At 38.7% G+C, this 27,350-nt stretch overlaps 1 protein-coding gene across 1 annotated transcript in view; it reads right to left on the reverse strand.

Annotated features, from left to right (window-relative positions):
• The window catches only part of AP3B1 (adaptor related protein complex 3 subunit beta 1), a 1,093,919-nt gene that overhangs the window by 74,814 nt on the left and 991,755 nt on the right, over positions 1-27,350 (reverse strand). Inside the window, 1 exon segment of the mRNA XM_029575420.1 lies at positions 5,197-5,294. Coding sequence (XP_029431280.1) covers positions 5,197-5,294 — 98 coding nt within the window.

Genomic DNA, 27,350 nt, shown 5'->3' on the forward strand with positions numbered 1-27,350 from the left:
AAGTATATCTGTGCATGCAAAGCCAAAAACGCTCATACTTTTGGTTTTTATAAAGTAGCGATTAAAAGATAGATTTTAAAAGCCTCACATGCTCAAAAATGGTCACTTATGCGTGCAAGTGGCCGAGCGGGAGCTACATGAATTATAAATATAGGAAGGGCGCGCGTACATTGAGGCCCGCACACCCTGAAAAAGTAGGTGGAAAAGGGGCAGGGCATGGGCGTTCCAGAAGCAGGGCCAGGACTAATGCATGTAACTCCAAATTTTCCTTAGCTGGCATGCGTGGGGGGTGGGGGGGGGGGGATAAGAGAAAGAAACTCTATAGAGACCAATATGTACCTTTGCTATTTATACCACTGTAAGAGGGGGCACTTTTAACTCGGGGTGGGGTAGGTTGGGGGGGAGGCAGTTTTACATACACAGAGGAGTTGATTTGTACAATGTACACATTCAGAGCTCTCCATTGTAAAATTGACATCAAAGATTTTCTGACCCTATAAGTGATGAAAAGGAGTTGATTTGTACAATGCAGCTAGCAGAGACTGCAGTGTACAAATCAACTCCTCTTTTTTTTTAGAATTTTCATCACTTATAAAGTATTAAAAAATCTTTAATTGTGTCAATGTGTCTGTAACATCACCTCCCTAACCCCAACCCACCTCCTGAAAACTCACCCCAAATGAAAGTGCCCCCTTATAGTGGTCCATATTGAGACTGAGCCTTATATAAAGAGGCGTTCTCGCTCTCTGTCTCTCTCTCCCCCTCCCCCAATGTTCACCAGACGCCTGCGCCTAACGGGGAGCTGTAGCAAAGTGCCGAGCGCATATGTGCGTAAGCTGTGGACGGGCATGCGTGAAGAGTATTTTATAAAATATGTGTGTGGGTTATAAAATACTGTGGGGCAGATTCTCAAAGCCTACGAGCTTAAATCCAGGTGGGGGTTACACGCGCGCCGAGCCTATTTTGTATAGGCCCGGTGATGCGCACAAGCCCCGGGATGTAAGTCTTGGAGCTTGAAAAAAATGGGTGGGGCATGGGCGTGGCCAGAGGCCTCTCCACTGCTGCTGGGCCCAGTGATCGGGCACCGGCACTTGGCCGGCGCACGCAACGTACACCTGCCCAGAGGCAGGTGCAACTAACAAAATAAAGGTTGGGGGGGGTTTAGGTAGGGCTGGGGGCAAGTTAGATAGGGGAAGGGAGGGAAGGTGGGGGGCCAAAGGAAAGTTCCCTCCGAGGCCGCTCCGATTTCGGAGCGGCCTCGGAGGGAACGGGGAAAGCCATCGGGGCTTCCCTAGGGCTCGGCACGCGCAAGGTGCACCCCCTTGTGCGTGTGACCCCAGATTTTATAACATGCGCGCGGCTGCGCTTGCATGTTATAAAATCGGACGTACACTTGTGCGCACCGGGTTGCGCGCACAAATGTACGCCCGCGCGTACGTCTCAAAATCCAGCCCTGCGTACTTTTGTGCACAGCAAGATGTGCATTTATGGGAACACGCGTGGCCATTTTAGAATCTCCCTTTAAGCGAGTGCAGGCTATTTACGCAGGTATGTGCTAATTTTTGTGTGTGCCATTCTTGGAAAATTCACCCCAATGTATTTGAGGTTTAACAAAATCTCTTCATTTTCTGGAACAGTTACATATTGGGGAAAAACTGCATAATAGTTAACACTGGAAAAACTAGGATCAGAGGGGTCGATTTTAAAAAGTCCGTGCGCGTGCCCATGTGCGTGCGGTTCCCGGCACGCACACATGAACGCGCATGTTATAAAATTCGATGGCCACGAGTGCATGTGTGGGCGGCCTGTGACTCCAATTAAGGAGCGGACTGGGAGGGAACTTTGCTATCCTTAAACCTACCCTTCCTACCTCTTCCCCAACCCCTAACCTAACCCTATCTATCCCTAATCGTTTTATTGTAATCTGTGCGTTCTGGCCAGCTGCCGGCACGTGTTTCTCCGGGACAGTGGTTAATGGCACTGTTCTGGCCCGACCAGACCACACCCCCTAGGCTGCCCCTTTTCCCTTGGCTGAAACTTCTGCGTGTACTGTGGTGCGCGCAAGGCCCAGCCACACACGTAAACCCCGAAATTTATGCACATAGCCCTTTGAAAATTTAGTTGTAAGAGAATAAAAGGTAAAAAAAATGTAACCTTCACATTGGAACTGAAAGAGTTACATGAGTAAGAAAGGCTGGGAATCACTTTGTGTGACAATTATCTTGTCAAAATTTGAGGATATTTACGTTTAACTCAACTCTGGATTTTCTTTTAGTGGGACAGATTAGGAAGCCTTTCTTTGCTGAAATACACATTTAATTTCTGAAACTAGATAAACAAAAGAAGAGTAATTTTCAAAGGAACTTTTGCAAGTAAAACAATGCCTTTACCTGTAGAAATGGCCCTTTTGAAAATTGCCTGACCAATATCTATGTAAAATTACACCCTGTACGTGAATGATTTTTAGCGCATGGGGAAGAGACATTCCAGAGGCAGAGTCTGATTGGCGGGTTTTCATTTACAAGCATACTTTGATTTTGAAATTATTCAAAATACTTTCCCTGCACAAAGTAGCAGGTGTAACTTTGTGTGATTAGATTTTATAGGATATTTTTCAAAGCAAACTTAAACATGCAAATTCGCTTTCAAAATTGGTGTAATTTATGAGGCCTGGTATAAAATGATCTCCAATAATTTCCACAACTAAATATTCCCATTATCAAGACTGTTCTAAAATAGTTAAAATGTATTCCCAAAAGATGCTGTCAAAAGAGCTTTAAAATTCTTTTTTTTTTGGCCAGTATCACGGAATGAATTGCAGGGATGAAAATAGTGATGCAGAAATGCCAGGAGACCTTAAAGGATTTACAAATATTTCATATAAACACATTTTCAAATAACTTTATTCAGAGTAGCTTTCTGCTCTATTAAACATAGCAAACACCTGCCAGATTTATTCAGAAAAATAATCAACAACCACAGAAGGAAAATGGCAGAAGAAAAAGGAATTTTGGCAACAACTCCACAGAGGACCACAGCTATTCTCAAAGTGTACTTCTGTGCATTCACGGTTCTGTAAAGCTGGTTGGAAGATGGAAAAAAACCCACGCAAGAGAAAGCATGCAAAATTTGATTTAAATATAAATAAGCACATAAAATAAAAAATGTGGCCGAGGGTATAAGAACTTGCATTATTTAACTCCTCAGCTACTAAAACAGTTAAAAATAAAAATAGCAAAGCCCCATTTGGTTACTCACCTTGGCTTCCTGAGCAGCTGTAAGGCAGCGAGGAAGGCTTTTTTAGCCAGCAGAAGGTAAGAACATCAAGAGAAGTATTTAGGAAAAACAATTCTGATCAAACTGTGCAGAAAACCATGCAAACACTTTAAAACCGCCGCACGAGCACACATGTACACACATATGCCAGCTGGCAAAGGACGTGGACAGTTTATAACATAGGTGCGTATATACGCACATTAGAAAATAGGCTGAATGCCCGGACAATCTGGAATGGATGTGCGCAAATCCCGCATATGTCGGGGAAATTTTACAAAGGACATAAGCCAACGCCATAGGTAATTTTCCCAGTTCATTCCAGTTCGCCCAGTTTAGGTGCAGGATTTGCAAACACCCCCCCCCCCCCCTCTAATTTTAAAGCCACCCTTCCCCCCCCTGTTAAGTCCTGACCCTTAGAACTCTACTGCCTGGCCTATATTATTTTATTTTACTACTTACATGACCTCCATAGCAGAAGTAAATTTATGCGGCAAGGGATCCTGGCGCACATGTGTGCGTAAGTATTTACGTGTACATTTTCTGGCATATCCGTGCCAACACCCTGCCCTTTTCACTTGTGTGCACAGCGGGAGACACGCACATCCGGCTTATAAAATCCACTCTGCGAATGCCAGCCCAACTTGTGCGCATCTCCCCCACTTTTGGCGCGCACAGGGCTTTTAAAATCAACCTTTTAAATATTTCAATTAGTGCTTTATATACTACCTTTAAGATTCTGAAATCGGTTTTAAAACATGTTCTATCGGTTTCCAGCTAGTAAAAGTTGGTGGAGCTTGCAATGGGCCTAATTTACTATGAAGTAGATTTTAAAAGCATTGCTTGCGCAAAAACGGCCACATACACGGGTGAGCAACGCAAATTTTAAGAAGCCAGTAAGGGTGCGCGTACAGCAAAGTATGTGCATTCAGAATCTGGAGGCGGAGAAGGGGCGGGGCCAAGACTTATGCGCATAACCACAAAGTTTGCAAAGGCAATGCATGTATGTTGTCGGCGTAGCTTTGCTACTGCTCCTCATGTGGAGCAGGAACCTGGGGGTGGGTGGGGGAAAAAGAGAGACTCTGTATAGGGTCAGTCTGATACTCTCTATCTAGGTGCCACTCTGAATCGATTCAAAGTGCCCCTTCTAGAGTGGCACCTATATATAGAGAGTATCAGACTGACCCTATAACAGAGGCGCTTTCTCTTCCAGGCATGTAGGATATGTGTGTAAAGGCTGTAAAAGTAAGCACCGCAACGGTATTTTAAATGTTACGTGCATACTTTATAAAATGAGGCATTTTTTTGCTCGCATTGCAATATGTGCATTTATGGGCACACGCGTGTTCCTTTTAAAATGTACCCGTAAGGCTCTTAGCCCATCTGTGTCTATGGGAAAATAGCTACGTAAATCAGGCTCAGTGTGTTTACAAATAAGTAACTCTGGTATTCTTTTGGAACAGAAATTGAGATTTTAAATTTAATGTAGAATATGAGATGTTTCAAATTAGGGATACATAAACAGATGTCTGAACTTTAAAAAACTGAAATAGCTCTAAGAATTTTCTCAGTCTATCTTTGACAATTTACTGAAGTCATTTTTTACATTGCTGAGATCAGATAAGATTCACTCAGATTTGTAGATATGCTATTTTTCATTGCAGCCTATGTTACTGATCTCCATTTATAAGAACCTATTTATTTTTCATTTCAAAGCCAACCATAGATAAGACTATGCTAACTTACATGCCCATTTTAAAATACAATTATCCTAATAGATAGTTCTTTGGGACAAAGGCGTTTACATTTTACCTGCAGTAAAGAAAAAGCACTTTTGATGAGTGGGGCAGGAGGCAGAGAATGAGTACAAACAAAACTCTCACAACCAAAACAAAACATGTTAAAATTAGAGACAACTCTCACCTTGCTCTTTTTTAAAATCGGTCTCTGTCATGGTCACAGGCAAAAGCAGCTCTCCAATGGGGGGTTGTATATTAACATTGAACTGGTTATCCTTTGTGCTAGGAAAAATAGAAATCACATACTGTTCATAATGCTTGCTCCAGTTAAATGGGATTTACAAATATCAAGATAGAATAATTTACAGTAATTATAAATTTGCTACAGTGAAAGAGCATTGAAAAAAACATCAACATTATTTCCTAGCCAAGAGTTAAATACTCAGCTGCAATCATTTCAAGATATGTTGTTCAATATGAAATTTACCGGTATATATTTTCCCTACAAGCAACTCAAGAAGATAGACAATCCAGTAACAAAAGGTACCACACACAAACCAAAAAGCAGTGACTTAAGTAAAACTCAGTTGAACTCAAATAAGACTTGCCTATGCAACTAATTATAAAAGATTTTATTTCAATATCATTTACAGTGTGAGGTCATGTCATGGCATTTTAACGCATGGCTCCAGAGATTCAATTCGCTTCTACCATGACTGCAGGTTACGTGGGACATTTTGACTCCACAGAGGCTAAAGGGGAATAAATTGTTTGATTTTGTTTCCAAATGCTGTTCTTTTGGTTATTTGTTACTGACTCCCCCATAGACAATACTATCAATACAGGGCCAGCTCTAGGGCTAAAGAAGCCCCTGTGCGAAAACTGACCATAGCACCTCACCTCAGACATTCTCTTCTGCTTCTCCTTCCAAGCATTCTCTCCCCTTCCTCCTCAATCTGTTCTCTCCCTTCTTCCAGACATTCTCTCATCCTCTTCTCCCCCACTTTCTGGGCACTCTCTCTCCCTTCAGGCATTTTCTCTCTTCCTTCCCTATCTCCAGCCATTCTTTTTCCCCATTCGTCCTCCTATCAGGCATTTTCTCTTTCTTCACTGTCTTTCCAGGCCTTCTCCCTCACCTGACCTCCCTTCAGATATTCTCCCCCCCACTACTGTCCCCATGTGTGACTATACTTTATGTAACAAAAATAGACCAATTTACAATTGTGTTCAAAATTTAGGTACCCCTGGTCAAATTGTATTTATTTATTTATAAACTTTTATATACCGACATTCATGGGAACATCACGCCGGTTTACATATAACTAATACAGAATGGAAAATTACAATGAACAGGGAAAAGGGGAAAGAGGAGCAGGCTCGAAGGGAGGAGAAGGAGGAGGAAGTGGGCGCTGAAAGAAAAGGAGAGAGAACAAATAGGAACAATGCCAAAGAGGTGGCAGATAACCTTAATTTGGAACAAAATTATACCATATACTGAAATGCTCCTTCTCTCGAGTTTTGACACCATTTGACAGGGTTTTGATTGTTGAATTTCTTTTGCACTCATTCTTCTAGATATTTAATCTGCCTTTGACACCATTGATCATTGTATCTTTCTCTCCAGAATGCTCTCTTAGTACTGCTCGTTCTGTGATTTCATGGTTTACTTCATACTTTACATGTCATTCTCAACAAGTAAAAATTGGCTCAGAAATTTCAACTTTGGTCCTTTTGACCTCTGGTGAACCCCAAGGCTTGGCATTATCAGCAGCCCTTTTCAACATCTTTCTGACTCCTTTATGTTGGCTGCTTGCTGACCTTGAGGTATACTATAAATTGTATTCCGATGACATACAATTCTTTTCTCCCCTCAAGGATACTTGGCATCTCACAGAGCAAGTAATCTCATCATGTCTTACAACTAGTCATGATTGCCTTCTTCAAAACAAACTTGTCTTAAAATGTCCTGAAAACCAAAATTATGATCCTATCTCAGTTTCCTTTTTTTAATGTTCCTGAAAAAATTATCTTAAAAAATCAAAATATACCCATATCCAAAACATTTTGTAATCTCAGCATTCTCTTCGATCTGCCGCATTCTTTGCATGCTAACATCAAGGCTCTTACACAAAAACTTTGTTTTTCAAGCTGCAACTCTTATGCCATCTAAACTACTTCTGGATTCTCCTGATTTCCAAATGACTCTTCAATCACTTCTCTGGTTTGGATTATTAAAATACACTTTTCACCAGTTTGCCTGCTTATTACAGAATATCCAAAATTCTGCTGCCAGGCTATTACGGGAACACACATATGGGAACACACATATGGGAACACATATGGGAACACACATATGGGAACACATCATCCCAGTTTTGCAAATGTTAAGTTGGCTCCCAATTTATTTTTAGATACAATATAAGCTCGCAGTTACTATTTATACCCTCATTCATAATATTCCTTCAGTGTGGACTGCAGCAACACTAAAAATTCATATTTTGTCCAGAACTTTACGCTCCTCTAGTCAGTAGCTTCTAGATACTCTCTCTCCTTGGACAGTCCATCTTGAAGAGACTAGAGAACGTGCTTTCTCCATTGTTGACCCTTTTTTTTTTTTTTTTAATGGAATTCCCTCCCAAAAGAGATAAGAACAATAGCAGAACCAACATTTTCCCGGAAAGCTCTTAAAGCCCATTTATTTCAAAAGGCATTTTCCATCTGAGCACTATAGATTCATCTATATTGACAATAGTTGGGTTTATCAGCGCTGTCAATGTCTGTAATTTTGTTTGATTTTTGTCATTGATCGATTATGTAATTTTACGTAATTTTATTGTGTGTTTCCTTGCACCACACCCTGAACATAGGAAGGGCAGATAAATATTTTAAAATAAAAGAAATATATAAATTGAAGGATGAACGAGTCAATCAACATTTTGGGCCTGAACAACTTTTTTTCTTCTTTGATAAATGCAATCTTGCTACTGTAATCTATGTATTAATCACCAGCCAAATCAATTACTGCAATTCCTTATATAGCATCTCACAATACAGTTTGAAGCTCCTCCAACTCCTACATAGTACTGCCAATAGAATTTTGGTAGATACAAAAGCAACTGATCATATCAAGCTTATTCTACATCCTTTTCAGTAGCTCTCAATAGAAAGCAGGATAAAATTTAAAGCTCTCTGCTTTGTCTATAAATGCTTCAATAAATAGGCCCCTGAATACCTCAACTTCTCTCCCCTTACACTCTTCAAGGGAAATCCAGTCTGCCAAAATGGCTCTTCTTTCCTCTCCTCCCGCAATTGCTGCCAAATTGTCCTGAATGAGACTCCATGCTTTCAGTCGCTACCACTATCCTTGCACTTGGAAGCCATGCTACCTTAAGTTCAGGAAAAAAAAACCAAAAAAAGCTAAGGCATGGCTTTCAGCCAGGCCTTCCCCTAAAAGCCACATTTTCAACCCCACTAACAGAATTTGCTACAAAAGACTGTTAAACACAACAGGGACACAACTGGTACTTGAAATATTCACAAATGGGATTTCCTATACTGGATCCCAATGTTTCATTAATTGCAAATTCTGATCAGACTGTAAGCTGTTCATTTAAATTTATTGTAATCTACCTTGAGATCAATTTTGGGAAAAGGTTGAATATCAAATGTTCACGAATAAGTAAATCAATATGTAAGTAGTAATAAAGCAAGTGGAATAGGGTCCAATTTTTGTTCATGGCACAGTTACCGTTTTTTTTATTTTCAATCTGTTAAAATCAGCAAATAAACAATGATTTTGCATTAACAGCATAGAGATTTGTATTTTATTTATATTTAACTATTTTTAACTATATACTATATAGATGTTGTACCAGAGTCTGTTCAGAGATTCATTAAAACATACAATGTTGATCATATGTGCCTGAACTTAGGTACACATTTGTTTATTAATAAGGAATTCAGATATACTACCCAACTATTATTTTTTTTTAAGTTTTTTTAAATCTATAAAACATGAACAGCAGAAATACACAACTTTACCTTCACAGCTGAAGCTCGATGTACATAATATACAAATTCTGCATTATTTCAGCAACAGCAACACAAACTTTCCATTACCATGCACTTTGAAACAGAAAACCCAACAAAAAAATAAAAAAAAAACATTCTGAACCATATAGTAAACATGCTATAGCAAAAGATCACTAACTTTAGGACTCAAACAACAAAAAATCCTACCACAAAGGGAAGCACTGCAAATATTATACCAGGCCCTTGAATATCAATATACATCTCATTAGGAAAACAGATTAAGTCAGACTGCTACACAGAAACTAAACACTAGTGAAAGACCTCACCTCTGTCACACATGATAAACATAGACAGACCCTCACCTAATACAGACTTAGACTAAAGAACCACAAATTAGAAATCTGTAGACAAAAAGTGAACTGGAAGTCAGACATTGCACATAGAACACTGGAGAAAGAGAAACAGAAATGCACCTCCTCCTGTACTGTGCAAAAAAATAGACATCAGAGATGCACACTCCCAAAGCTAACGTATTCCAATCAAACTGAAAATAAACATTTATTTTTCTGGGCATTTTAATTTTTCTAATTGTGTTGGGTCTAGTTTTTTTCTGCTTTTAATGTCTTACTCTTCCATATTTTCCATTTCTGTTTCTTCTTTCTCCTCCTGTTTGCTTCACTTCCTGCCCTACATCTGTCACTGACACTGATCTCATAGCTAGATTTTACCCTTCTCCCTCGCCAGTTCTCACTGGCTCAGCTTTCCATTTCTAACTCTTCTTCAATTGCCCCTCTTGCCCTCCATCGCCCCTTCACTAATCTCCAGATATCTGGCTCCCTCGTCTTTCCCCCCCGAACTGCTTCCCTCTTTTTGGCTCTCTCACCCTCCACCCCACCCCCCCCCAAGCTTTTTCCAATCCTCCAAGTTTCTCCATTCCCTTTACCTCTCTCCTTGACATTTCTCTATATCTTTTGTTTTCCAGCCTCCCTCGTGCTGTCCCTTCTCTGACTCCCATTGTCCTTTTCAGTCTTCAGTCTCCCTATAAGCTATCATTTGCCTTCCAGCTTTCTTTCTCCCAATCTCAGCCTCCTTTCAAGCCCTTTTCCCCTTCTCTCACACTTCCTCCCCAATCATCCCATTCCCCCCCCATTTTCACTTCTTACCCAACCTCAGGTTTCTTTGTACTTACCCCCTCATTAGTCCTCATTTACTTTTTTCTCTCTCATAGCCCCATACCAGCTCAAGCTCCTTCCCTGTGTTCTCACACTCCCCTGGCTTCAATCCCTTTCTTCTACCAAGTCAGGTCCTCTCACCTTCCTCATCCCCCCATTCCTAAACCCCTTTCCAGCTTCCTACATCCCACTGTCATTTCTCTCTGTCTCCCTTACTCTCCAGATTGGTCTGCCTCTAGCCCAATCTCCTATATTGTTCTCAAACTTCCCTCCACCCAAAATGTGGCCCTCTCCCCCACAGGCCCCAGTCTACTCTCCTCTCCACTTCTCTCTCTTCTCTTCCTTCTTCCTTATCCTGGGTCCTCCTCTATCTCTACCCTTCCACCACTCTCTCATGTAGATCTCCCTTTCCCTGATCCCCAACATCACCCTATGTAGGTCTCCCTCCCCCTCCATCACAATGTCACACTCCATGGCCCACATCTCATGTAGGTCTCTCCCCTTCCTCCCCCACCCCATCACTCCATGCACGTTCTCTCTATACCACTCTCACACCACAAAGGCATCCCTTTCTCTGTCTTTCCCACCACCTCAAATAGAGCTCCCTTTTCCTGCTCTCTCCAATTCCTGCTATTTTTCATCTTTTCCTCCTTGTTTCTCTGATGGCCATATCCCCAGCAATTCTTTGGGCACTCTCAACTGGCAGAAGTGCACCCACATGGTGCCAGTCTTGTGGTGTGAACTGCAAGACCAATGGGAATTTGTAGTTCATATTGCAAAACTGGCCCCGTGCAACAGACGTTGATACACTATTAAGTGGTGCTGCTTCTCCAGCTGTGCATGTGGCAGGGTGGTGTGGAAACAGACCTGACCCAACCCATATCTGAGGTGCCCCTCATCTCTCAGTGCCCTGGGAAATCGCCCAGTTTGCCCTACCCCAAAGTCTGGTCCTACCACCAAGTTTAATTTAATTACTACATATGGTTTGGCCTTTGTGTTTGAAAAACCGGCAGGATTCAAATAGACCCCTGCAGAGAGTTCAGCAGTACCCTTACCTGAATATGTTTTCCCATAAGGAAGTAACTTGCGTAACATCTAGTATTATAATCAAACTTATGCTTCTGGCTCCAGACAAAGCATATGCTTGATGGTTGGCCTATGGGTCAGTGTGTGTTCAAAGTTTACCACAAACTCAGTTTTGTTCTGCTGTTCTTAAAGCAAAGTTAGTGTAGCTGGGCAGACCATATAGAGATATGAAGGCAGAAAAAGACTAAGCGGCCTATGTTTCTACCTTTTTATAGGAACAAAATCTTGTCCTTCTGCCTCTAATCAGCTACTAATCTCAACTGAACCCAATGTCATCTCTGCCCTCGGGAATTGTCATTATAACCTCTCTTTGAGTGTTTGAACAGCTTGAAATATGTCAACAATAGCCTTATGATGACGCTCCTGATTTCAGGAAGTCAAGTCATCATCTCTTTGACATCTTAAAAAAAGTCACATACATTCTTTCCTCTTGCATATAAATAGGGCTGCTTCGGAACAGTGACCTCAGATTGGGAATGCAAGCAGTAGATGATTGATTTATCACCTGCAAGCCATTCAAAATTTTGCTGCCCATATTGTGAAAGGACATTGTCATTGGGAAAGTGCTGAGCCTTTGGCTTGAAACAGTATATTGGTTGATTTTAAATCTTCGTATTAAATTTAAGCTATTGTGTATGATTTGTTTGTACTGCTATATGGTTGTATTGTAAGAATTTTATCATGGATGTTTCATTGTGAGCCACTCAGAGCTGAAGTTATGTGGTGGTATTCACACACACACACACACACACAGTATATACCGCCACATAACACTTTTTTTTGTGTTATTAATCAAATAGGTCCAAGTTATCTGAGCGAGAAAGTACATGTTTATTTGTTCTCTCATTCACTGTAATCTAGTTTGGCCAAGAGATTGGTAATTTTTTTGCATGTGTAATTTAGTGTCTAGGAAAAGATTTTCAGTAGCAGCCCCATGTGGTGGAATGCCCTTTCCTTATGTCTGAAAGAGATTTCAAAGCAAAACATTTTCAACAGCAGCTAAAAACCTGGCTCTTTTTTTTTTTTTTTTAAACAAGAAGCTTTGGTACCTGTAGTTGGCTATAAATTGTTTTCCTTTTATTTTCTGCTTGAAGGGGCTGGAATTTTAATGACATAATTTGATGAATTATGTAATTGTTTTGTTAGTGTAAAACCAGGGTGGACTGACAGGTATAGAGAGAAAAAATAATCCAGCAAGTCTGAGATGCAAATTTATCAGCACAAGATTTGCCGAATAGAACAAAAAAACCCAAAACAAAACTACAAAAGGAATGAACATTCAGTGTCTTCATTTTTATAAACAATATCTGGTCTTCAAAACAGGCAGTGTGAGGAAGGAAGCTCAGATTTGAGCTTGTCAAAAATGGAAATCTGTTGATGAATGCCTTAAATAATATTCATTATCACAGACTGGCAACTGGCTTGCAAGATGGAAAAGCTGTAAAGGAAAAAGGATGTGTTTTCATGAGGTCATTTTGCAAGTGAAAGAATATAACTGAAAGTCAGCCAGAAAGTTACATTTTGGTCATATATTTATGTCACCTCTTCTCAGTATGTGACAGAGTAAGCTCCCTCTGCTGACCATTTGTTTCAATTATTGTCAAGAATAAAGAATGTTAGAAGATTGAATGGATGCTTGTCTTTCCATGTTTGAGAAGCAAAGAGCAAACAAATGACATCCAAAATATGGTACTGCAGTTCCAGAATGCTCAAAATCAGGAGCTCTTACAATCAGAACTATTTTATTTATTTATTTACAGCAGAACTCTTTCACAGACACACACACACAATCACACTCTCTCTCACACACAAAAAAAATCAACAGAAGAAGGTATCTCTAAGTCCAGAACTCTGGCCAAAGTGACAAGGGTTAGACTGACTGAAGGGATAATTCCTTTTAGTCAGGAGCAGGCTATTCCATTACCAATGGGTATTGGCATAATACTAATAAAATTGTGTCATTTTTAGAATTTCTCTCCACTCTGTCACTCCACAGCACAGTTCTTGTTTTGTTAATAGTTTGAAGGAGAATTTTCTAAATGTTACATGCATAAAAATTAGCATATACATGCAAAAATAGGCTCTACTCACAAGTAGATTTTTATCTGTCCGCATGTGTAAAATCTGGCCTTTATGTGCGCCGGGCGAATTTTCCAAGAGGCAGGGCCATGCACATAAAGGCCGGTATGCACTCAAGTGCGGGCTTTTTGGAAAGGGTGGACCGAGACAGCACTATTGATGGCTGTCCTGGAGATTCACGCACCAGCAGCTGGGCCGGCGTGGGCAACATACGTCAGCTCCCGAGCTGAAGTAAGTTGCAAAATAAAGAAGAAAAAAAGGAAAAAGCAGGGTTTAGAGGGTGGGAAGTAGAGGGGAAGGGGAAGGGAGGTTAGGTAGGGGAAGGCCGGGATGCGTCGCCACGTGGAAATTGCAAAAATTCCCCCCCCTTGTGAGCACCGCCTGCACATATGCACGTAGATTATAAAAGCCAGCACGCATATGCGTGCTGGTGTGTGCATGGTAAAAAATCGGCACGTCCATGTGTGGAAGCGCTCACACATGGACGAGGTGCACACATGCAAAATCTACCCCTTATTTTATAAAAGTACAAAGTACACGCATACTTTCACTTTCATGTACACATATTTCCCCCCCCCGCTCACCCTATCTTCCTTTCGTGCCTACTCATCCCTACTTTCCCCCTCCTTTCCCTCCGCTCCTAATGTAATTCCACATATTATTTGTCAAATAGTATTATATAATGCCATTCTCAATCTTTATTAAACTTTGTGTAAATATCCTTTTGCCTCCCACTCACCTAAGCAGCACCCCCTCCAGAGGTGCTTGCTCCTTGTAAATTATAGCCATCTTCCTACTCCTTGTAAATTATAGCCATATTTATTTAGTTGTTTTTGTTTCCTTATTATCACAGTTACTGTTCAATGTAAAGGCTTCGCCTAAAGTTATTAAGTTACTTGTAAACCGATGCGATGTGCAAACGGTTGTCGGTATATAAAAGGTTTTAAATAAAAATAAATAAATATGAGTTTGTAAAAAAAAGAGGCTGTCCAAGGGGCATTTCCTGGGCGGGGCCAACACTTAACACACAAATTCCTATTCCAATATTTTTACACCTGCTTATTATCTAGTGTAAGTGATATTAAATGCGTTTATTGTGTAGTACAGGCTGAGTAGGAGGTCTGAGTGAACTATGGGGAATTCAAGCTGAAGAACTAGGAGGGTCTTGATAACCTGGAGAAAGCAAACTAGGGGCCAAACTGGTAATTTCATTGATGTGCGCATGATATATAAACATTAACTTATGTGTGTGAATCAGGATTTAAATGGGCAATTCCTATTTTATTTTCACACATAAATATATGCATGTATATTTTCAAAATAGGTTGGTAAAGTATGTATATTCAGTGCTTTGACATACATGGTTTCAATGCATTGCATGTATTCACATATATTGCAGGGTTGAGATACACATATTTTATAACATGCGTATATCATATGTGTGTATTATAAAATACTAGAGTAAATCTATGTGCGGCCACATACATGTGTACATGCCACCGCATTCAGTCATTTGAAAATTATCCTGATAATTCAAAGCTGATAGAAAAAATGTCAATCAATCATACTATAATGATTAATTTATTGTTGATTTTAGATTATCCTTTCCTCCATATGGGTAGTTCCAGAAATTCCCTGTTTTGTAACCTCTAGATTACTTCATGTACACTGAAGTGAAAGAAGGGGAAAATACTTATAGAGAAAATTTAGAAGTAAAGAAAAACTAATATGGGCTTTATCAAAGAGATAACCATATAAGAAGCCTGTACTCACGTAACTGGTATTTCTTAAAAAGTCGAAAGTATGCATGTAGTTTACATGTCCAGTTCACATATATGTATGTAAAAAAGGGTTGGTCTGGGGCATTCCGGGGTTGGGCCAACAGTTATGTACATACATTTGGCAACTGACTTGCATAATTTTACAATTTCTAATTATCTAGCATAATTGATATTAGACTTGTTTATTGCATGTAATTGCCTGGGTGGGAGGTCTGGGTGAACTGGGGGGAGTTCAGGCTGGAGAACCAGGAGGATCTCAATGATATAGAGAAGGACCTGTTGAACTTGTGGCGTAACTGGTAAACTTAATTTCAAATACACGTGCATGTTTAAAAATATGGGTTATACGCGAGTCCTACTTTTTTGTCATATGAAAACATAGGCGTGTATGTTTTTAAAATAGGTAGGAAAAGTATACTCATTCAGTGTATTGAACGCATGTACCTACACATGTTTGTTCCAGGGTAAAGATAGACATATTTTATAATCCACGTGCATATGAATTATGCAGGTTATAAAATGCTATTGTAGATCTACTTGCTGCCATATACATGTGTATATGCTGTCAAAAGCAGCTGTTTGAAAGCTATCCTTCCATATATGCAGCTAAATGAACATGTGCATTCACACATTTTATATCATGCACGCAAATATGCACACAGTATATAAATTACTTGGAAATCTACCAAAAAAACATGTTTGTGTATTAAAAAAATACGCTGATTGCATTTTAAAACACATCTGGATAAGTTTTGATTTATCCAGGTAAGTGGTGACAAAAAGTCTGGCTAATTAGTGCTGTGGCGACTTATCTAGCTAAGTAGCGCTGTTTAAGATTTATTCGGCTAAGTGATAGTTTTTCTGCCAGTTAGCCGGATAAATCTAAATTTATCCAATAAATGGTGGACATCTGCTATATGCGTGTATTTGTGCTCTTAATTTTAATCATTTGCATGAGGAAACGTAACACGTGTATTTTTTTTAATACTTGGGTTTTATAAAATGTGCGCGTGATGGAAATTACCAGTTAAACCAATTATTCCACCAGTTTGCCCAGTCTCTCTCTAGGTCATCAAGACCCCCCTGGTTCTTCAGCTTAACTCCCCCCAGTTCACCCAGACCCCTCACCCAGTCAGCATATGCCTATAAAGAATTATATTGACTTACACCTAATTAGCAGGGGTAAATATGCACAGGTAACAGCCTACATGGGTCATGTTCACATGTTTTAAAATAATACCTTATACACACAAATGTTGGTCCCATCCTGGAAAGCCCATTGCTTGCCCCTTTTTTAAATGAGAAAATTTATTCATGCACCATTACTTACACATGTATCTTTGAAGTTTTAAAAATAGCAGTTGCACGAATATGCGCTATTTGTATGTTTGTGTTCATTTTTATTAGTACAACTCTTAAAATTCACCTTTAAGCTTGTAATTTTTTTCTATCAGCTTTGAATTGATTATATTGATTAGTTTGTTGTTGATTTTAGTTTGCTACACTTTGCTTCATATGGGTATTTCCTTAAAAGGAATACTGTGTACAATTCTGTGTACCTTGAATACTGTGTACAATTCTGGTCGCCGCATCTCAAAAAAAATATAATTGCGATGGAGAAGGTACAGAGAAGGGCAACTAAAATGATAAGGGGAATGGAACAACTCCCCTATGAGGAAAGACTAAAGAGGTTTCAGCTTGGAGAAGAGACGGCTGAGGGGGGATATGATAGAGGTGTTTAAAATCATGAGAAGTCTAGAACGGGTAGATGTGAATCGGTTATTTACTCTTTCGGATAGTAGAAAGACTAGGGGGCACTCCATGAAGTTAGCATGGGGCACATTTAAAACTAATCAGAGAAAGTTCTTTTTTACTCAACGCACAATTAAACTCTGGAATTTGTTGCCAGAGGATGTGGTTAGTGCAATTAGTATAGCTGTGTTTAAAAAAGGATTGGATAAGTTCTTGGAGGAGAAGTCCATTACCTGCTATTAAGTTCACTTAGAGAATAGCCACTGCCATTAGCAATGGTAACATGGAATAGACTTAGTTTTTGGGTACTTGCCAGGTTCTTATGGCCTGGATTGGCCACTGTTGGAAACAGGATGCTGGGCTTGATGGACCCTTGGTCTGACCCAGTATGGCATTTTCTTATGTTCTTAAAGGTGAATTACACTTTTTAAATTTAATTAAATTAGTTCATGCAAGAAAGGAAAAACAAAAAAGGAGGAGGAATCTGCACATAAAGAGGACAGATCTTTACAATGAACTCTGCTTCTGCACTTTCCAAGGAGCGGGAGGGAATCCTGCCCTATTTCTGGCTTGACAATGCTGTGCCATGTCTTGAGTTTTTCCACTGTGGGGAAAAGGGGATAGTAAAGGCACAATTTATATTTCATTGTGTCATTATGTTTTTTCTACAGTGCAGAGAGACAAGAAGTGGAGCTGTTTGTCTCAAGAAATGATCAGCCTATTTTTCACAAATAGAAGCAGTGATTCATCATTTGAGGGCTATTCCAATGAAGATGATCCAAACTTTCTTCCAGGTGGTGATAAGTGCTCTAAACCTAAAGATCACTTTTTTCAGAAGTGATGGAAAGGCGTAGATGGCGTCAGCAGCCAAAATATCAAGGCCTTCAATGATATGGGGATGAGAAGCTTTCTTTGGCCAGAATGGTAGAGGGAGACCTAGGGCTTCATAGTTCAGGAATGCTGACAAAAGGCACCAAAGCAGGTGTACAGCAAAATGTTGGCCAAACACAAATTTACTCAATTTATGCGATTTTTAAGACATTCTGAACTTGGGGATGAATACCCAGGTCGCGAAGCTGTTGCAAAATTGGAAAATACAGGCCTCCTCCAGGACTTGATCCATGGAGGCCACAAAACCCTGAAAGAGTTATGGTCTCCATCCCCAGGGCATCTTTTTTGTGCCACATTGAGTCTAGAAAGATTCCAACAAATAGCAGTGCACATACATTTTGATAAGAGAGTTATGTGGGACAAAAGGAGACTTGCGAATAAGTTTGCTGCCTTCTGTGATTAGCAGATATTGTTTGTGGAGAACTTAAATGGTATGTGCAAGGGATACATTTGATTGTGGAGGAACAGCTATTAGCTTTCAAGAATTACTGTCCATTTAGACAGTATATGCCCAGCAAACCCTTAAAAAATGTCATCAAGATTTGATAGTGAGTTGCTGTGATGCAGCAACATTGTACCCCCTGAACAGGGATATCTACTTGAGAAAAAAAGTCTGAGAAGAACAGCACAAACAGATAGCCATGTTATTTATTTATTTTATTTAGCACTTTTATATACCGATATTCATGTAGAAAATTACATATCACTTCGGTTTACAGCAGAACGATAAAAAGCATGTAAGAATGTGTCACATTAAACAAAGGGTAAAAAAACTTGGATCAACAGAACTGGGATTAACAGAATGAATAAATAATAGGCTCTTCCAGAGAGCCAGAAATTAAAATGGATATAGAGCCAAGTGACTAAGAAATTAACACAGGGTCAGGGTATAGGGTGCATAACTTAGACTGATTGTCTGAAAATAGGAAGGCTAACCTGAGAGCTAGTCTATTAGAGTACAAGGTAATATACTAGAAGGATCGTCTGAATTAAGGGAAGGCTTGATGTTATGTGCAAATTTATTTGGCCCTGGTACAAATCAGGAAAGATTATTATGGGTAATAATATTCTCACCAGCACAGAGCTAGCAGAAAAATTGCTAAGTGAAAACTTGACCTAACTAGGTACCATCAGAAGAAATTAGCATGATCCCAAAAAAGAAATTCTCATTCATCACTGCTTTTTTCTGGGAATCTTAACTTAGTTTCATATGTGCCCAGGAAGACAAAAGCAGTAATATTATTATCAACAATGCACTATGATATGCCGGTAGTCGGAGAGGAATCTAAACAATTTAATATGCACTATAACTAAAAGGTGGAGCTGACAAGCTGGATCACTTAGTACATATAAGTACTTGCAAACACAAAATAAATAGGTGGTAATGGAATATGTTTCAATCTGATTGATGCTGGTGCAATTGCTAGGTTTGTTGTTTGGATGAGAAGTCATCCTACTTGGAACAACAGATTAAGCCAAGAAAGATGGCACCTGTTCCCTATTCAGCTGGAAGAGCATCTGATTGACAGACTGATGAAATGAAGACTACAAAATCTGCATAACATGACCAGGCCAATCAGCACTGCATTGACTGCTTTGGATTATAAAATTACAGTATCCACTATTGCACTTGCTGCGGTCTGCCCCAGAGCAGCAGATGACAAATCATGAAGACACTGTGAGAACTGCAGAAGATCTGTGTGTACAGAGCACATAATTACCATAAAGGTATGATCTGATTGTGTTCAGTGAAAAAAATTAATATTGATGTTTGTATCTTAATACTTTGAATCATTGAAAAAATTGTTTATTCCTGAGAAAAAGATTTTTTCTAAATTTATAAAAAAATAAAAAATGTTTAGGGAAGGTTATTTTTATTAAACAAAAAGTTTAATTAATATTAACAAAATAAATCATGTTTTTCTAAAGTTACTTTGTACTATTTATTGTATTGGGGTCTAAGGGATCGCTGCATGGCACTAATGGGGTCTGAATGTTACCCATTGCACTAATGGGGTCTGAATGTTCCCCTAGGCAACAGCTCCACCCACGAGAATCTGGATTGGTACTCAGTGGCCTTAAAAAAGAGCTGCTGGGAAAAGTCCAGTGTTGAGGCAATTTAATGGCTGAGGGCTGCATGGTGGAGCTGGACTCCAAACTGGAATGCTGGTGAACCAACCTAGCATGATTTGTCCTAGATTAAACATTAACAGTGAGTAATGGACTGTTAGATTAAGGTTAGTACTAACTGTAAATAAATCTGCCCCCTATAAATAAAAGCCCTTTCATTCAAGTATAAAGGAGAACTGTATTATGTTCAGAGAACCCTAACCTGACAAATACAGAAATGATCTAAACATAGGTAGATTTTAAGTAGGTGTCTTGTTCAGATAGCTAGATAAGACAGGAGTAAGAACATAAGAAATTGCCACGCTGGGTCAAACCAAGGGTCCATCAAGCCTAGCATCCTGTTTCCAACAGAGGCCAAACCAGGCCAAAAGAATCTGGCAATTACCCATACACCAAAAAGATCCCATGCTACTGATGCAATTCATAGCAGTGGCTATTTCTTAAGTAAACTTGATTAATAGCAGTTAATGGACTTCTCCTCCAAGAACTTATCAATAGCAATAAAAGAATTTAAAAAATATAAGATAAATAGTGGGCATAAAGAGTACAATGCATAGATACATTAAGTACCTGATACATCCATTGAAAAGCTGAGTAGGACAGGCCCAGTGATTAATGAAGATGTGGGCTCAATTAAACCAGAGTTTCAGTAGTAGAGAGAAGACCTTTTGCTGCATAATCTAAGGAAAGGACTGGCTGGATAGCCAAGCTTTGATTTTTTTTTTTTTTTCAGAATGGGAAGCAACAAATTTAAAGGTAGAGGGCTATTGGTATGTTGCTCCACATGTTTGGGGTAAAGTAGCTGAATGCGTGATGGAGCAGCATGACATGCATAACACATCTGCCTGTTTCATCTGGCATCCTGCCTGAGTTGCACAGAGACTGTCACCTCTTGCTCAATTGGATTTTGATTCCCGGTGTCCGCTTCACCTCTGCTCCCTGTGCCAGCTGGCCACGCCCCCAATGTCAACAGAGATGGCTATAAGAGAACTACGGTGACAGTTCCTTTATGGCCAAGATGATATATATATATATATATATATATATATATATATATATATAAGCTAATACTTCTTGGGATCAGTTTGAATTGTTTACCAAAGATGAGATTGTTCAAACAGTAGCTAGAATGAATGCTTCATCCAGCCCATTAAATCCTTGCTCTACCACACTATTGTAAGTGCTAATTAATGACCTGGGTGGTATGTTGGTGGTCATGGTTAATCTATCCCTTGAAAGTGGTTCTCACCCTGCTTCTTTAAAAAGAACAACAGTGCAGCCAATTTTAAAGTAAACCAATCTTGACCCTATAATTCTAGCAAACTATAGACCAATCTCATCTTTGACATTTTTGTCAAACTCAATGAATCAATTGTACATTCCCAGCTTTCCAATTTTATTGAGGCTCATGCATATCATATGTTGATAAATTTCAATTTGGATTTCAGAAGCAACACAGTATAAAGACATTATTGTTGTCTAGTACAGATACCATCATAAGAGGTTTTAATGGAGGTGTTGAGATGTCATGATTTTTCTTGACATCTCAGCTACCTTTGGTACTATCAATCATAACATTCTTACACCCAGTTAGAATCCCTTGGAATGTCCGGGGACTGTCCTTCAATGTTTAAAATCTTTTCTACACAATAGAATGCATTACATATGTTTGGGAAATGCATGTTCCTGAATGAAATCAGTTACAACAGGAGTACCCAAGGCTTTGAACTGTCGGCCACTTCATTGCCCCCAACTGTAAACTCTTCAGTACTCTTGATGTAAACTATCGGATTTTTGCCAATGATGTTCAATTCTTCATTCCCTATCCTTCTTCATAGTTTGCTAGTTTTAAACATACTACCCTCTGTTTGCAGTTTGTAGAAAAATGGTTATTTCACAATAAGCTTCTTCTTAATGTGGAAAAGACTGAAATACTGATTTTGTCTAAATTTCCGCCATCCAATTTTCCCTTCCAATTTACAACTTTGGGGTACTGTTAGATTTTAGCCTTTCCTTCAAGTCTCATATTAATTCAGTTGTCAAAAGCTCTTTTTTCAAATTACATCTGGTAAGGAAACTTCATCCATTGCTTGTTCCCAACGACTTCCGTATGGTGCTTCACGCACTTGTCCTCAGTATTCTGGATTATTGCAGTACTCTATATGCCTTCTTTGTTTCAGGCCTTATTTGGTGGAACTCTCTCCCAGATGAGATTAGGTCAGAGCCTTGAATCAAGTCCTTTAAGAAGGCCTTGAAAACCTACTTATTTAAGAAAGCTTATTTGGATTTATAGTTTATGTTATGCTGTGTTTTGACTGTTGATTTTTGTGTTTTATATTGTTGGCTTTTGTATATTTCAGCTGTAAACTGCTCCAAAATTTATGATGTTGCGGCATACAAATTTTAATAAACCAAACTAAACCATATTAGTCTTGTGGAAGTCAGCAGTAACAGAAGCAGACAGTGATAGTGATAGACTACTTTGTGTCAGAACCACTTTCTTCAAGATAAGATTGATTACTGCCTTTTTTTTTTTTTAGTAAGAGAGGTATGGAATCTTGGGTTGTGGATTGACTGTTTGGGGGTTGGCTTGACCTGTTTGGTGTTGGAGCACAGTGAGGGGAAAGAGGTAGAGACAACGGAGGAGCATATAGCTTGAATTGTTTTCAACAAATTCTATCCATTACTAGAATACCCAAAATCCTGTCATCAACTGAACTGTAGTATACTTTGCATAGTTTGCAGTGCTTTAATAGAACTGTTATATAGGCTAATCCTAAATAAATCTTAGCCATAAAACCTGTGATATTTCCATATTTTACTCTTCAAAGGAGTTTCTAGCACAGAGAAGAACTGAATGGGGTAAAAGAACCTACTTGAAGAATCAGACATAGAATACAGTTTGGGGGTTCTCTTCCCAGTCCTTGGGACATACCTAGCCAGTCAGGTTTTCAGGAAATCCACAATGAATATGCATGAGATAGATCTGCATGTACTGCATGTTATTTTTTGTTGCATCTATAATCATTGCACTTTATAGTAGACAAAAGCATTTACACATACAGGTGAATTTTCTAAGGAATTATTCACATAAATGTAACATACTAATGTAACAATTTTCAAAAGCCACTTACACGAGTAAATCTGATAGACAATTCAATAGTATATGTTGTAGCAATTGTCAAAAGCCTACTTACATGAGTAAAGTGAATTTACAAGTGTAAAACCCATTTTTAAGCATGTAAATGCTTTTGAAAATTAGGCCCACAGGGGACTATAAAAGAGCTCAGACAGAACATTAGGAAGATGAAGACAAGAAGAGAAAAACAAGTGAGTCTTGAGTCTAGAGCAGAAAGCTGTAAGAAAAGGAGATAAGCAAACTGAAAAAGAAAGGCTGTTCCCTTGTGCAGAATCAACTAGGTAGAATACTGAAGTAAATGTTTGCTCAGCAGATATCAGAGAGCTTTGTTAATATCTGACTCTTGCTGCACTAGCTCTATACTGCACTCTGGATCCATTTGAAAGGACAGAACGAGGACAAGGAAATTACCAGAAAGAAGAGTGGTGGAAGATCAACAAAGGCACATATAAGCTAGAAGATGTGCAAAAAGGATAAATACAAGCACATTGCAAAGATGAATACAAGATGTTTCAGCACTACCAGAGATTTATGTGGCATAAGAGAGACAGGAGTCAAAAGTTCTTTCAAAATTATGTGCCATCTGATTAGGGTATGAAATGTAAAAAATTATGAACAGAAATGGTAGGAAGAGAAAGAAGTAAAAGGGAAAATAAATCAGAAAACAAGTGGCCAACTGCTGGCTCTAAAACCCAAATAAAACAAAGAACCCTATGCAGAATTTTGAAAACAATTTTGATGGTGCCAAAAACCAGTAAATATTGATTGTTAGTATGCCTCAATTATCCCATGTAAATATCTCAGTCAAAGTCATCAGTTAAAAAAAACAATTGATTAATATCTACATTATTTAAATAAATCTCAAACATCTTATTATAGATTTTTTAAAATAACTTTCTAACATTAGAACTCTGAAGTTAGATTGATGGGGGAAGGAGAACTGGTGATAACAGCAGAGGGCAGATTAGTCTCCTCATTAAAAAGGACATGCTGACTTTATCTGAAGTCAGCATAGACAGCGACATGGAAAGTTCATTTGATTATTTATACCCTGCATATTTATGTACATCTAGATACCATCTGTGTACCTACTTATGACCTACAGTATTACAAAAAGGTAAGGATTAGAGCAGCAGTACTAGGACTCTTAAAAAAAACAATCATATTTTTTCTAGATTAAATTGCTTCCATTCTTGTGTTTATTTTCAGGTATCCTCTATATTCTATTTAGAAATACTTTATTTCTTATATATACTTTTTCTGAATAAAAGGAGTGCATCATTTTAATTTATAGTCTCCCTTCCCACTCATTTTCAGAAGACTCCTTTATTTATAGACATTTGATATTCTACCTTTTCTCCAAGTTGACCCAAAGCAGATTACAATAAATGTAAATGAACAGAGGCAATGAACAGCTTACAATTAAATCTGAACCCTTTATTTGGTTGTTCATTCTATATTTATGGCTTTTTTTCCCCATGTATCAATGTAATACCTGGGGTTCTGATGACCATGGTGTTGAAATGTTTATCCTCAATTTCAGTACATAAACAGTCCCCTTTTTTGCTCTGAATTACATTTCATGCTTGAAGAGTTATATTACTGCTTAAAGTTTTTGAAACATTTTTCTAATTAACAATGCCCTCAATTTTGAATACAGCTAGCTGAATATCGAAATTTTTTGTTTACTGCTACATTAAGTTGCTACATGGTCTCCCTATCAACTATTGCTGTGCTTTCAAACCAGCGGCATTCAACTAAAAATGCATGAATGATTTTGCACTACCATCTCTCTGATTTTGTTCAATATCGTGTCTTATTCCACAGGCTCTACTCCCATTCATGTATTCTCCTCTATACCACCCATACAAGTCAGACTACCTCTTGGGTCTCTCTTCTTGTACCACATTAATGGAATAAATTCCCAATCATTATAGAAACAAAAACCTTCTACCTTGACCTTGTCATAAAATATATTTCTTCATTCGCTTTCTCAGATGCTTAAAAAATAAATAAAAACATGTTTGATAACCTCTGCTGAATTATGTGCTACATCTATTTGATTGTTCATGTTATGTAACCTTCTTGAAAGGCATCCCAGTCATGGTGCCGTTGAAAAAAATACTACTACTAACATTACTACTAATTAGTATTCACCCTTATACAATTAAAGAATTTAAGATTATACATTTTTAGGTGCGATTTACATTGTAAATGTGTTATCACTTTAGTTTCACACTATTCTTAATAGAATTGTTTCAACTAAGAACAAACTCATACTTCAAAATTAAACACACTTTAAAAGATGGAATCATAAATGCCTAAGTGAAATGAGTCTTACAGTGCAAGTAATTATGTCATGACGTGATATTTCATGTGCTAAAGTAGGTTATTTATGCTAACCTACTATTTCCACTTCCAAGAGACAGAAGATGCAGTTTTCTAAGTGCATATTTTAAGAATTAACATAAAAAAACAGAAACAATCCCTGCTAACAGTGTCAATAAAACTTAACATATATGTAAAGACACATAGGATTCCTTACTAAACAACATATCACTGTTACCAAGGACATGTGGAATTTAGACACACGATATGATCTATTTGCTAAAGTATCCCCTTGGGAAACTGCTGCCATGGATCATTCCTACAGCGAGTAGAGATAACCCCTAGACTATTCTGGAAGTTAGGAATTGGAGTTTGTAATTACGTTAAAAATACCCACAGTTACAGGATCAAGGATTGGATCACTTGTATTACTCAGGTGAGAAGGAAGCATCAGGTTGCTAGGAAACAGTCCTCCAGGTACAGACACATCCTAACCATGGAAGCCCGAAACATTAGCAGGGAGAGATAAAGTCAGTTTGTGCTGTCCAGAGCCAAGCCAAGGTTGTGTACCTAAGAGCAAGAGACTGGCAATTTCCAAACTTCCAGTGTAAGTGGCTCATTTATACATTTCTTGCTGCACAAACTGATTTGTATTAGCCTTTATTTTTTTCCCTGCCAAGAAGTCTTTCTTTTGTTGTGCTTTTTTTGCTGACAGATGCTTTATTTTGTTTAGGGTTTTCTGTTACTGAAGCAGTGCTGGAGAACTAGACACTGGGTGATAGCTTGGCTCTAAATAAAATCTTTATGAACTATTCTTGTGTGGCAGAGTTTGGCTGTCCTACACCCAATCTCTATATCCTACAGAGTTAGACTTCAGAAGGAGAGGGAGGACTTTCCTTTCTGTGGTATGTCCTGAGATTAGCCACTTGCTCAAAAGAAGGGACTGGTGAGTTTTCTCTTTTTGTTTTTTTTTTTTTTGTGACAAGGAAAGAAGTTATTTCAACTGTCTGTTTCATGTTGTATGTCTAAGTCTTAGGATTAGTGAAGGGGTAAGATTTCCACATCTTGGAAACTACTTCTTACCCTAAGGATTTCCATTTCTGTTAGAATAAAATCCTGTTACAATGCTCAGGAGAGCTCTGCTTTGGTTTGTCAGTACGGGAACTGATAGTATTGGAGAAAAGGAGTTTTCACCCTTATTCCTTTGTGCCATCCAGGCATCAATGCAGAAGGAGAAAGGAGAGTGCCTATCTGGTACCACCCAAAAGGAGAAACAGATCTCACCCTAGAAAAGGCATTCACCTTCTGCTTTCCTTATCAACTGCTTTTGCACAAGAGATGCCAAATAGCCTTTTATAACCTGTTTATGGGATGCCAGATCGTCTCACCCCTCCCTTACCCTGACCTATTTGTGTCAAAACCTTTTTAGTCCATAATCTTATGAGACACACATAGATAAACTGAGCATATATAGACAGTGGAATGAAAGTTATCCTGAAAACACCAAGGTTTGGGAGCAGCTTGATGGTACAGAACTCAGAGTAGATTGGTCTTCCATTTTCAAGTGATTTATACCATGGAAACTACAAAGTGCTGGAAGAATTGTAGAATCAATGTATAGGATTGTTCTGTTTTTATGAAATCACGAGTTTGGGACAATTCAAGTTGCTCACCAGATAAATATATTTTTAACAATAAAGCCACATTGGAGGAATGGAGACAGCGAGCACGTTTATTGCCATCTGTATTATTTCAAAATGTTTGAGGAGCAACTTGGGAAATTTTAAGGTCTTGGGCTAGCAACCTAGAATACTTCAACAAACGTACTTAGGTACCCAGGTGCAGAGTGACTTGCTTACTCATGGAATAAGTACGGGTGGTCAATAGTAGGTAACAATTACTTTTACAGGCACAGACTTGCCAGAAAAATTGCTAAGGAAAGACTTAA

Source organism: Rhinatrema bivittatum, chromosome 1 (assembly GCF_901001135.1).
Source record: "Rhinatrema bivittatum chromosome 1, aRhiBiv1.1, whole genome shotgun sequence".
NCBI classification, from domain to species: domain Eukaryota; kingdom Metazoa; phylum Chordata; class Amphibia; order Gymnophiona; family Rhinatrematidae; genus Rhinatrema; species Rhinatrema bivittatum.